This window comes from Ovis aries, chromosome 8 (assembly GCF_016772045.2).
Source record: "Ovis aries strain OAR_USU_Benz2616 breed Rambouillet chromosome 8, ARS-UI_Ramb_v3.0, whole genome shotgun sequence".
NCBI lineage: Eukaryota > Metazoa > Chordata > Mammalia > Artiodactyla > Bovidae > Ovis > Ovis aries.
Genome location: NC_056061.1, coordinates 48,199,310 through 48,212,274, shown reverse-complemented (window position 1 = coordinate 48,212,274; position 12,965 = coordinate 48,199,310). Strand labels below are relative to the sequence as shown.

Here is a 12,965-nt window from a genome sequence, read left to right as displayed (position 1 = left end):
CAGCGCACCTCTAGCCATCATAGTGGGTGTGAAGTGGTGTCTCACTGTAGTTTTGACGTGCATGTCCCTAATGTCTAATTAATGATTCAAGTATCTTCTTCGTGCAAATGGCTATTCAAATCCTTTGCCACTTTTTAACCTGGTGCTTATTTTTGAGTTATGAGTTCTTTAGATATTCTTGATACAAGTCTCTTATCAGACATATGATCTACATTTATTTTCTCCCATTTTGTGTTTTCACTTTATTAATGTTCTTTCAAACACAAAAGGTTTTGCATTTTGATGGAATATAACTTATCTTTTTCTTTGGTTGCTTATGCTTTTATCTTCTAGCTAGGAAACTGCACTCATGTAGACAGTGCATTTACAAACGTGTTGAGCACTCAAAGTGAAGTCAACCGTTCTTTTAATGATACCAGTTTTAATTTATAGACTGCCATGGCCTTAAAAATATTCTGTACAAAATATTGCATGTTGCACAGATACTACTTGCTTTCCTCCACTCACATTTTTATGAGTAGAACCTCAGCCTTTAAATTCTGTTCTTACTCTTTGATGCATGTTTCATACTTCCCTGATGGGATGGTTCTGTAAACAAAGGGATATATAAACTTGCTACTGTATATCAACACCATTAATGGTCACTGTGAACCATTACAAAGAATGTGGCAACTTGCTTGTGCCTAAAAGGAGGAACCAGAACTAGAATGTGTGACTTTGCACATGTGGGACCCTATGTGGGACCACATAGGTTCGTTTAATTGACCTACAGCTAAACTGTAATGTGTTTGTGTATCTCTTCATTGCTTCCAGCATTTCAAGACATCCAGACACTACTACCGACATTTCCCTGAGCATTAACTTCTGCATGTGAAACTTAACAGTTACCGAACTTTGTAAATACGTGAATTTTTAAAATTTAGGTGGATGCATTTTTTTTTTGTTTGTTTATTGCTCTTCTCAGCTTTATTCAATAAACTTGCATTTTGGGAAAAAAAAAAAAAAAACATGGTCACGAAGATTTACATTTTCTTCTAAGTTTTTGCTCTTACTTTAAGGTCTTAAGATTCATTTTGAATTAATTTTGCATGTGGTTTGAGGCACTGGATGTATAACTTTAACATTTTTTTATTTCTCAGGACCAAGGATTGTCCCCAGTGGCTCAAGATGAGGGGTGTGGAAAGTCCCCAGTAAGTTATATGCTGTCAAATTAGGCCAGAGTTAGGTGGGACTCTGGTCACACAGTCTTGTGTCCTACATTAAGGGTTCAAGCCTATTTTAAGGGCCCTGAGCTTTTCTATTAAAATGGTACAAGAAATATTTCAGTATTATATATATTCCTGGAATAATTAAATTTATAGTGATTATAAAGCTAGGCACATTAATACAACTGAAAAGACATACAAGTCCAAGTAGAGCATTACAGAAGTTTCCAGCTGCAGTGTGCAGCAAGAATAGAGACTTGTACTACTATTAATATATATAAAATAGATATCAAGAACCTAGTATATAGCACAGGGAACTCTACACAATACTCTGTAATAACTTACATGGGAAACGAATCTAAAAGAGTGGATATATGTATATGTACAACTGATTCACCTTGCTGTACAGCAGAAAGTAGTACACATTGTAAATCAACTATATTCCAATAAAAATTAATCAAAAAGAACAGAAACCTAAGAGATTACTGTGCTAGTTGAGACGATATGGCTCATTAGGGTAGTGGCGGTGAGCATGAAAAGTGGAAAAAGGCAAGAGAACATTTAAGGAGGCAGAATGGACAAAACACCAAATGACACAAAGAATTCAAAATCAGGTACAAATAGTCACTGGTTTTATTCAGCAACTCAAACTAGTTCTGAGGCATTTAAAGAGGTGTTTCGAACAGCTCTGGAGCAATTAGAGCCTCCCACAAAGGCTATAAGAATACACTTCTTTTTTTTTCTTTTTTTCAGTGAGCCGCACAGCTTCTGGGATCTGAGTTCCTCAACTAAGGATTGAACCTGGACCCTCAGCAGTGAAAGCACACAGTCCTGACCACTGGACTGCCAGGAGATTCCCAAAGTACACATTTATGCACACATTATTTGTTTAAAGTTAGGTTCACTAAACATCTTCACCTTTCATATACTTCTTTGTTAAGTAATAAAACAATATAGTACTTCAGCCTATATTTCTGCACAACTAAGCCCAACTGTGTGAGGTTTGCTTGTTTCTTGATTCTGCTCTATAAAAATGGGAGGACTCAGGTACCAGGAAGTTTATTCATAGCCAGAAAATAATAAAAAGATTTCTTATTCTCCTGAAATAGGAAACTTTGTGTTTTCATAGTCAAAATAATACACAATTTTAAAAGATTTTGTTTTTTAAAAAGTAGCTGAGAATTTTGATGAAATTCATTTATTTCAGTAGAATTAAACTATAAGCAGCATGAAAATGTAAAGTGCTACATAAAAGCCCACAATACATAAAATTTAAAAGGTTTCATTGGTTTTAACAGTTACAGGCAAAACAGACATTTTTTTCAAGCATGCATGCTATTTTAACTACCCTTGTATGTGCTGTGTTGGTCAAAAAAAAGTCATGAGTTACCTAAATCTTAGGATTTGGGAAAGGAGTCCTAAACATTTATCTACCAGATTACACGTTTTTTCCCTGGCCTTATGCTATAAATAAGGGATTACAGTGGGGCTTTAAAAATAACAGTTTTCTGAAGAGGCCCTTTATCGGGGTGTTAAGAATGGCTCCAAAGACCAATTTCGTTCTTTAACTCTACGACGGGGGTCAGATCAACAACTTAAGGATTTTTAAGTAGCAATGTGAGCTGAAAGGGAAGAAGCAAAAGATATGCCACTTTCAGATATGTGTATCAGGTGCTAAAAAAGAAAAAAAAAAAAAACAAAAGAGAAGCTGGCCTGGCAGTTGATGAGTGAGAGATGAGAGGCCAACTCAGGTAGAGGAGGAACTGTATGATGTACCTTCTTCTTAATCAGTTTTAAGTATACATACACCCCATGAAAACATGCAACAATATCACATGGATTGAGGCTGGCTCAGAGGGAAAGCAGGGGAGATTGTTCCTAGCACACAATTTATCTCAGCATAGGCTGAGACATGGGGATGTTCTTCTTAGGTGATAAGATGACCTGGTGCTGCCCAGGTGAGTCAGTGACCTCTTGCTAGGAGACCACTGAACCAACATCCCTAATATCTTACATTCCAAACCAAGACTTCAGAATGTATTTTCTCAGGGCAATAAAGTTGTTAAGATACTAACCTATAATTTTTCTGACATAGGAGGTCTTCATAAAGTCCTTAGGCTTTTTAGACTTTACCAACTTCAGCTGTAGACAGAACAGTAACAATCTGTAAAGACCTTAAAAATGCTAATTTATTAAAATTTAAGAAAACTGTGCATTATATCATAGTATACAATATGTTCTTAATTTAGATACAGACATAAACTGGGCTATCAAATGAAAACAAATTGTGTCTAACAGTTCATAGAACCAAAGCCTTATGAGAGAAGGAGTAAAAATTAAATTGGCCTTTAAAATCATTTTATAAATTGTTTCTATATTGCCCATAATAAACCACATAAGGACTTTATAAATACCACTCTCCAAAGTACTCAAGATACATTATGGACTAACTTTTGTCGTCTTGCCTAAAACCTAAACACAATTTGCAACACTGAGTTGTAAAAAAACAAAAAATTAACTTACAAATGCACTTTTTTAGCATAACCTATTTGAAAGTTGGGGACTGCCTGTATTTAAAAATTAAATCTTCATTAGCAATACTCTCAAGAGTGCCCTCAAGGCTGCTACTGAACATGCTGAAAGCAATGTTTTCCTGTGATTATATGTTCTCACCAGGCATTATTTACGATGATAGTTTAAATTATCTACCAGAGTCTGTGGAGCTAGTCAGCACTAAGTTATATATTGATTTTTGCACTGAAAATGATCTCTTGGGCTTTGATTAGGTGGGCGATTCTAAGTAGAGGTTTTTCTAATTTCTATCACTGTTACATGGGCCCTGAGCTTTTCTATTAAAATGGTACGTGAAATAGTTCAATATTATGCATATTCCTAAAATAATTAAATTTATAGTGATTATAAAGCTAGGTATATAATACAACTCAAAAGACATACAAGTCCAAGTAGAGCAAACATTCAAATCTTAAGACCCTCCCATTTAACTTTTGGAAGAAAATCAAGCCATTTCCTGGCTTGGACCCTTTCTTCCTTAAATCAAAGATCTACGGAGGATTGTTTTCCTTCTTTTTAAAAAAAATCTTGTGTGTGAACTGGAGAGAAGGGGATAATAGCATATCAAAGTGGTTACAGAGCATTATTTCCTCCTCAAATAATATCCAGTAATAAAGATGTAATCTCATTTCCTCAGAAATGTTTGACCAAAATAGTTACTTTCACCGAAGAATGTTTAGGACATAGAGTCAGTCATAGAATGGGCAATCCCAGTATCTCTCACATGAATACGTTTTTAGCAAGCTATTTGAGGGGTTTTATTTTCCCTTTTCAACTCTTATCCCTATATCATTCTAAATAAGTAGAAACAGAGTACTCAATAAATGGTACTGAGTAACTAGTAATACTCACTGGAACTTAAAATACCACCTTTTATCCAAAAATTTCAAAGGGCTATACAGAAAAGTATCACAAATTTACATAAAGAAAAGCTGAGGCGTGAAAAACAACAAATAAGTTATTTCCCTGTAGAGCAGGTTGGACAGAGAGACAAGGGACTTTGACTTCCAGTCCCTTAAACTAAGCAGGACACTGAATGTCTAGATATATTTATACTGAATTTATAAGGATCAAAAAAGGAATGAAGGGTAAATATAAAATAATTATTTTGTAAACAATTCTTAGATTATACCCAATGCAGAATGTTTAATGAAGCAGCTGAGTCACAGCTCTTAAGACACAAAACAATATTATAACTCAAAGTCAAATATGTACTCATTGGCCAGATATATTCGTCGGAATATAAGAGCTGCCAATGCCAAAGTCAAGATGACAATCAAGACAGCAGACCCGCCATGATCGGTGTGGTTGTCTCTTGGCTGCTGGCCCTGGGTGACATCCGGTGAAGCAGACGACCTTCTCTGACTCTGCTGCTGGGCCCGGCGCTGTCGAGGGCTCATGGAGGTACTCTTAGCTACAGGTTGGGCGGGCTGTTGAAGGGATGCTGCTGAGGGGTTCTGGGTTCCATACTACGAAATTTTGAGAAATTCAGTTTGAAACTGGCAAAGAAAATTTGTATACATACAGGCTATTCAACAGTACATGACATCGCAGAGCAGTAAGGCAAAACTACCAAGAATTCTCTGAATGCTGAGATGAGCAACTCACCCTTCTGAATAAGCCAGCAACACAACTTATTGTGAGTGCTCGCAGGTGGAGAAGGAATTTACCAGCAACAAATAAGACAAGGACAGAGTTTATCCATATTCTCCACAGATGGCTTTGTACTCTCCTCCGGCTGCAACTCCAGCAGTATCTGCTATCATCTGAATACTTCCCTTCTTTCAGGAGTCAAGGAGAGAAGCAATCTGATTCCCACTTTCTACATAAAGATTTACCATATTCTAAATGGCAAAAAAGGACAGCTCTCAATAGTGTTTTTCCTCCAGTGTTATCCTACTACATCAATAATCATAGAACATAGGAAATAATTTCAAACCATATGTTCTACATAGTAATATTGTTATAAGAGTTAGATGTGGTTTTCAAAACAGGTTTATCCTTTCTCACAATCCCCATCAACTGAATTGAACACAAGTCCAGAACTCTTTACTGTGTTTGAACTGTGTTACTCTATGAGTATATAGCATGAACTATTGTCAAGAATACCCCGGGTATGTGCTGAGAAAAATGTGGAGGTAGGCATGGGAGACTCAAGTGTATCCTCTACTTTGGCACAGGAGGTGCCCCCTAAAAAGCCCTGGATGTCAACTGCTTTCTATCCTTTCAATGCATGCTTGGTCAAAGCAAAAACACCATGTGGTAACAAGTGATTCAAAGTCATAAATGTGGTTCATAGACAAGAATGGAGAAGGAAATGGCAACCCACACCAGTACTCTTGCCTGGAAAATTCTATAAATGGAGGAGCCTGGTAGCCTACAGTCCATGGGGTCACAAAGAGTCAGACACGATTGAGCAACTTCACTTTCTTTCTTTCTGTAGTTCCTTTTGGAGAAGGAAATGGCAACCCACTCCAGTGTTCTTGCCTAGAGAATCCCGTGGACAGAGGGGCCTGGTGGGCTAGTCTATGGGGTTGGAAAAAGTCGGACATGACTAAGCACCTAACACACACACACACACACACACATAGACAAGAAAACTCTACAAAATATGAATTTCATTTTGCTTATATAGATACCTTAACTCTACCTCTAATAACAAAAGTCTTTGTTGTATTGAAAACTTTATACTGATTACAAATAGAGTCAACACACATTCTTTCAAATAAGTAAGAATGCATGTTTTATTCAGAATAACTTTTTAAAACAAACAAGAGATGGCAAGAGTGAACGTTGACATTCTAAGAATCGGCGAACTAAAATGGACTGGAATGGGTGAATTTAACTCAGATGACCATTATATCTACTACTGTGGGCAAGAATCCCTCAGAAGAAAAGGAGTAGCCATCATGGTCAACAAAAGAGTCCGAAATGCAGTACTTGGATGCAGTCTCAAAAACAACAGAATGATCTCTGTTCGTCTCCAAGGCAAACCATTCAATATCACAGTTATCCAAGTCTATGCCCCAACCAGTAACACGGAAGAAGCCGAAGTTGAATGGTTTTATGAAGACCTACAAGACCTTTTAGAACTAACACCCCAAAAAGATGTCCTTTTCATTATAGGGGACTGGAATGCAAAAGTAGGAAGTCAAGAAACACCTGGAGTAACAGGCCAATTTGGCCTTGGAATGCAGAATGAAGCAGGGCAAAGACTAATAGACTTTTGCCAAGAAAATGCACTGGTCATAGCAAACACCCTCTTCCAACAACACAAGAGAAGACTCTACACATGGACATCACCAGATGGTCAACACCGAAATCAGACTGGTTATATTCTTTGCAGCCAAAGATGGAGAAGCTCTATACAGTCAGCAAAAGCAAGACCAGGAGCTTACTGTGGCTCAGATCATGAACTCCTTATTATCAAATTCAGACTGAAATTAAAGAAAGTCGGGAAAACCGCTAGACCATTCAGGTATGACCTCAATCAAATCCCTTATGATTATACAGTGGAAGTGAGAAATAGATTTAAGGGACTAGATCTGATAGATAGAGTGCCTGATGAACTATGGAATGAGGTTCGTGACATTGTACAGGAGACAGGGATCAAGACCATCCCCATGGAAAAGAAATGCAAAAACGCAAAATGGCTGTCTGGGAAGGCCTTACAAGTAGCTATGAAAAGAAGAGAGGCGAAAAGCAAAGGAGAAAAGGAAAGATACAAGCTTCTGAATGCAGAGTTCCAGAGAATAGCGAGAAGAGATAAGAAAGCCTTCCTCAGTGATCAATGCAAAGAAATACAGGAAAAGAACAGAATGGGAAAGACTAGAGATCTCTTCAAGAAAATTAGAGATACCAAGGGAACATTTCATGCAAAGATGGGCTCAATAAAGGATAGAAATGGTATGGACCTAACAGAAGCAGAAGATATTAAGAAGAGGTGGCAAGAATACACAGAAGAACTGTACAAAAAAGATCTTCATGACCCAGATAATCACGATGGTGTGATCACTAATCTAGAGCCAGACATCCTGGAATGTGAAGTCAAGTGGGCCTTGGAAAGCATCGCTATGAACAAAGCTAGTGGAGGTGATGGAATTCCAGCTGAGCTATTTCAAATCCTAAAAGATGATGCTGTGAAAGTGCTGCACTCAATATGCCAGCACATTTGGAAAACTCAGCAGTGGTCACAGGACTGGAAAAGGTCAGTTTTCATTCCCATCCCAAAGAAAGGCAATGCCAAAGAATGCTCAAACTGCCACACAATTGCACTCATCTCACACGCTAGTAAAGTAATGCTCAAAATTCTCCAAGCCAGGCTTCAGCAATACGTGAACCGTGAACTTCCTGATGTTCAAGCTGGTTTTAGAAAAGGCAGAGGAACCAGAGATCAAATTGCCAACATCCGCTGGATCATGGAAAAAGCAAGAGAGTTCCAGAAAAACATCTATTTCTGCTTTATTGACTATGCCAAAGCCTTTGACTGTGTGGATCACAATAAACTGTGGAAAATTAAGAAAGAGATGGGAACACCAGACCACCTGACCTGCCTCTTGAGAAATCTGTATGCAGGTCAGGAAGCAGCAGTTAGAACTGGACATGGAACAACAGACTGGTTCCAAATAGGAAAAGGAGTACGTCAAAGCTGTATATTGTCATCCTGCTTATTTAACTTATATGCAGAGTACATCATGAGAAATGCTGGACTGGAACAAGCTGGGATCAAGATTGCTGGGAGAAATATCAATCACCTCAGATATGCAGATGACACCACCCTTATGGCAGAAAGTGAAGAGGAACTAAAAAGCCTCTTGATGAAAGTGAAAGTGGAGAGTGAAAAAGTTGGCTTAAAGCTCAACATTCAGAAAATGAAGATCATGGCATCCAGTCCCATCACTTCATGGCAAATAGATGGGGAAACAGTGGAAACAGTGCCAGACTTAATTTTTTGGGCTCCAAAATCACTTCAGATGGTGATTGCAGCCATGAAATTAAAAGACACTTACTTCTTGGAAGAAAAGTTATGACCAATCTAGATACCATATTCAAAAGCAGAGGCATTACTTTGCCGACTAAGGTCCGTCTAGTCAAGGCTATGGTTTTTCCAGTGGTCATGTATAGATGTGAGAGTTGGACTGTGAAGAAGGCTGAGTGCCGAAGAATTGATGCTTTTGAACTGTGGTGTTGGAGAAGACTCTTGAGAGTCCCTTGGACTGCAAGGAGATCCAACCAGTCCATTCTGAAGGAGATCAACCCTGGGATTTCTTTGGAAGGAATGATGCTGAAGCTGAAACTCCAGTACTTTGGCCACCTCATGCAAAGTTTGACTCATTGGAAAAGACTCTGATGCTGGGAGGGATTGGGGGCAGGAGGAGAAGGGGACGACAGAGGATGAGATGGCTGGATGGCATCACTGACTCGATGGACATGAGTCTGAGTGAACTCCGGGAGTTGGTGATGGACAGGGAGGCCTGGCTGCTCTGATTCATGGGGTTGCAAAGAGTCGGACACGACTGAGTGACTGAACTGAACTCAACTGAAGAATGCATGTTTTATTCAGAATAACTTTTTAAATTGAGTAAATACAAAAGATTTTAAATACTTTTCATTATAGAAAATTTCAGTATTTAGAAGAAAAAAGAATCTAAAAATATAATGCAAATACTTTTTAAAAAAATTGGTAAGAGAATGAGCTTTGTCCTGACAACAGCTATAAACAATAGGGAAAAAACTGCTGATCTTAGTTATCTACGGAAGACGTTACACTAATTCCAACATCACCCCAACATTAAAAGATGTAAAAATCTGAGTTTCTTAAAACTATCCTTTGGAAGCACTCAAATGTAGTGACCCATAACACAGAGGCAGAACTTGGACTTCCCTACTCCAGGGCTCAGGAGAAAGGTGCTCATTGAAGAGCAGGCACACGAAGACCACATTTTATGAGGTCCTACACTGTCACACTGTCATGTAGTGATTTAATACTAACGGAGGTGAACTGAGTGATAGTAACCAAGACAAGAGCACCATTGCACTTGAAACCTCCCATTCTTCCAACTGTTCAGCCAAGAAGACAAAGGTGTCTGATAGAGCAAAAGTACTCAAGGCTTATAGGGAAATGGGTTCTTAAAAATAAAAAGGAAGGTGGTAGAATCAATCCAGAAACTAGCATAAGAGATTGACTCATCTTAAAGCTTTTATTTACAGGTGTTGTTTTTTTCCAGTAGTTTGAGTGGTGAACACCAAGCCTGACCAGGACTAAAACAGGTAGTCTTATTATCACTAGGTTGGCTTCAGCACTTCATGGATGTGTGACCCTAAGCAAGTTATTGAACCGAAGACTCAGCTCCCTCTCTTGTACAAGGGTAATATCCGGTTCAGTAGTTGTAAAGATTCAACAGGATAATGATATAAAGCATGCAGGATACACAATGCTTATTAAATGTTAGGCATTACTAATATTACTATCGATACATCCCTTTGAAGACTCCAGACTGAGGTTAACAAAAGAAAAGTCATGATTTTATTTAGGACTAATTCTCACAATTTTATTAGTATGATTAACATATTTAGAATAACAATCCCTCAAACCATGACTTCAGATGACATTTAGTATGTGTACTTCATGGAAATATTTATGTAGGTACACTTCTTTAAACAGGTTCCTAAATTTCGGATTCCTTTTAGATGATACATTACTGACTAAAACTTAGTGCTGTGATATTATGAAATTCTCCCTATTTTACACAATCACATCCCGGTAAAACTGTATAACTTCAATGTTGTAGACCTAGAGGGCTCTAGATTGGAAGGACTAACCAGATTCAGTTTTGGTGGTTCTTACTGAACCGCAGATGCAGAATCAAGCTGGACTTGGCCATTTTCAAAACACCATAGGTTTGGTGGCACAACATTTAAATCGTTGCTGTTTGCCTAAACTTATTCAAACACATATCACAGAATGTATACTTGAGTGATAATCATTTCTATTTCCTTCATTAAGATGAAGTGATCATTTCTGGGAACATAGAAATATGTGATGTTTGTATCCAATTAAATTACATTTAAATATATATGTCACAATCACACATAAGTTCCTTGTAATACATATAAAATTTTCTATAGTTTAGCATCTATAAGGGAGTTTTGTGTTTGCTTCTTAATACAAAGTGGAATGGCTTATTCAGAACCTCACTCTCGCGAAGAAGAAAAAACCTGATAGACTGGAAGAACATAAGCCGACCATCAGTATTGTTCCCATTTCTACACAGCTAAAAAATCTGCATCAAAAAGCAACAGATGGCCTGATGTTATCTGCTGCATTTAGACTGCGGGCAATCTCTCGCCCCCTCAAAGATAAAAAAACGTAGCTTATCTGGGATTTGATGTATAACATCTCAGTGAATCCACATTACACTAGCATGTAAAGCAGCCACCCCCAGCCAACACCAGGTTTCAGTTACCTCCCTAGTGATCAAATTATATAATCATACTCTGAGATAATCTGTATGTAAATATAATTAAGAGCTAAACTTGTAACTATAGGCAATTTATTGTTTTAACCAGAACTGGTATCAATTACCTACCTATACCTGTGAAGAAGAGTTCTGCGTTAGGTACTTTAAAATCAAAATGGGTGGTGATCACTTTGTAATGTATAGAAATACCAAATCACTACGTTGTGCACAGAACTAACATAGTATTATAGGTAGATTAAACTTCAAAAACAAACTCAGAGAAAAAGAGATCAGATTTGTGGTTACCAGAGGGGTAGGAGAAACAGATGAAGGTAGTCAAAAGGTACAAACTTCCAGTTATACGATAAATAAGTCCTAAGGATGCAATGTACAATATGATTGATGCAATTAACACTGCTGTTACATATGAAAGCTGTTGAGAGTAAATCCTAAGAGTTTTCATCACAACGGAAAAAATTTTTTTTTCTTTTTCCATTCATTTTGTATCTATGAGCTACTAGATATTTGCTAAATTTATTGTGGTAACCATTTCATGGTATATGCAAGTCAGATCATTATGCTGTACACCTGTAAATTTATACAGCGCTATATGTCAATTATATTGCAATAAAACCAGAAGAAAAAATAAGGAAGAAATCAAAATAGAAAAGACTACTGTAATAACAAAAGTATTGTTTGTGCGATCTAATTTACTAAACTTTGTCATTTCTTTACCTGTATTACTAGTATATTTTTAAAGTGCCAATCCTCAGATTCATTTATTCAAAACCAACAAATACGACCTACTATATACAAGGCACTATGCCAGGCACTAGGGATACAGTGCAGTGGAGAGGCCTGATCCTCAAGGAACGTACATTCTGGGAAGTGAAATAGACAATAAATAATTGTAAAATAAATTACAACTGGAATAAGGATAACTGGAATATGCAACAGGGGACTTGACACAGATTTAAAACAGACTAAAGACATATTTAAATACATCACAAAGTATTAGCAGACTGTCTTTATAGGTGACTACTCTCCTCTCTGCAGTAGGATGGTTCTATTTTTTAAAAAAACTATTTATGACATAGAAAACAATTAGAATTCTAAAGGTGAAAAGTAATCTGAATATTTTTTTAAATATTTCAAGCTAAAACATATATTGACTAAAATTAATTCACTATATCCCTCTATAACATATAATTACATGGGCAACACATAAAAACAATTAATCTCTTAGCACACACTTTTTTCTTATACCTCCTTTTCCAGCCCCCTCCAAGAATTTACTTTACAGCACCCTCTCTCCTGCTTTCTCCAACCTACTTTTTTCCACCCATCTCAGTCTCTTGAATGGGAGAGGACCACTCAGTCCCACTTTATATTTGCCTGGGCAAATCTGTATTTGCCCAGCTTCTATTTCAATTTCTCTGACCCTTTAACATCCTCTCTAAACTGGGGAAGAGGGGAAAGATGTGTCTACTCAACCAAACAACCTGTTACCAAAAAGACAGTTCATCTCATATATAGAAAGGAAAGTCAATGTTTTTTCCCTACAATCCTAATTATTTAGCAACAATCCAGTCACATTTTCTTAATTGGTCTCTCCAATGACCAAGACCCACTAATGTTTAGACAATAGGTCAGGGCACAACTAATAAGATGCACAGCACCCATGGAATCTTTCCTTCAGTGATTACTTATTAGACACTTACTATGTGCA

At 37.4% G+C, this 12,965-nt stretch overlaps 1 protein-coding gene across 4 annotated transcripts in view; it reads right to left on the bottom strand.

Moving 5' to 3' along the window:
* Nucleotides 1–1,815: 1,815 nt before the first annotated feature.
* Nucleotides 1,816–12,965, bottom strand: part of UBE2J1 (ubiquitin conjugating enzyme E2 J1) — a 30,754-nt gene continuing 19,604 nt past the window's right edge. For all 4 annotated transcript variants that reach the window (XM_060419571.1, XM_060419572.1, XM_042253409.1 and 1 more), the window contains one exon: nt 1,816–5,245. In XM_060419571.1, the coding sequence (XP_060275554.1) occupies nt 4,967–5,245 (279 nt within the window). In that variant the 3' untranslated portion in view covers nt 1,816–4,966. The remainder of the gene's footprint in view (nt 5,246–12,965) is intronic.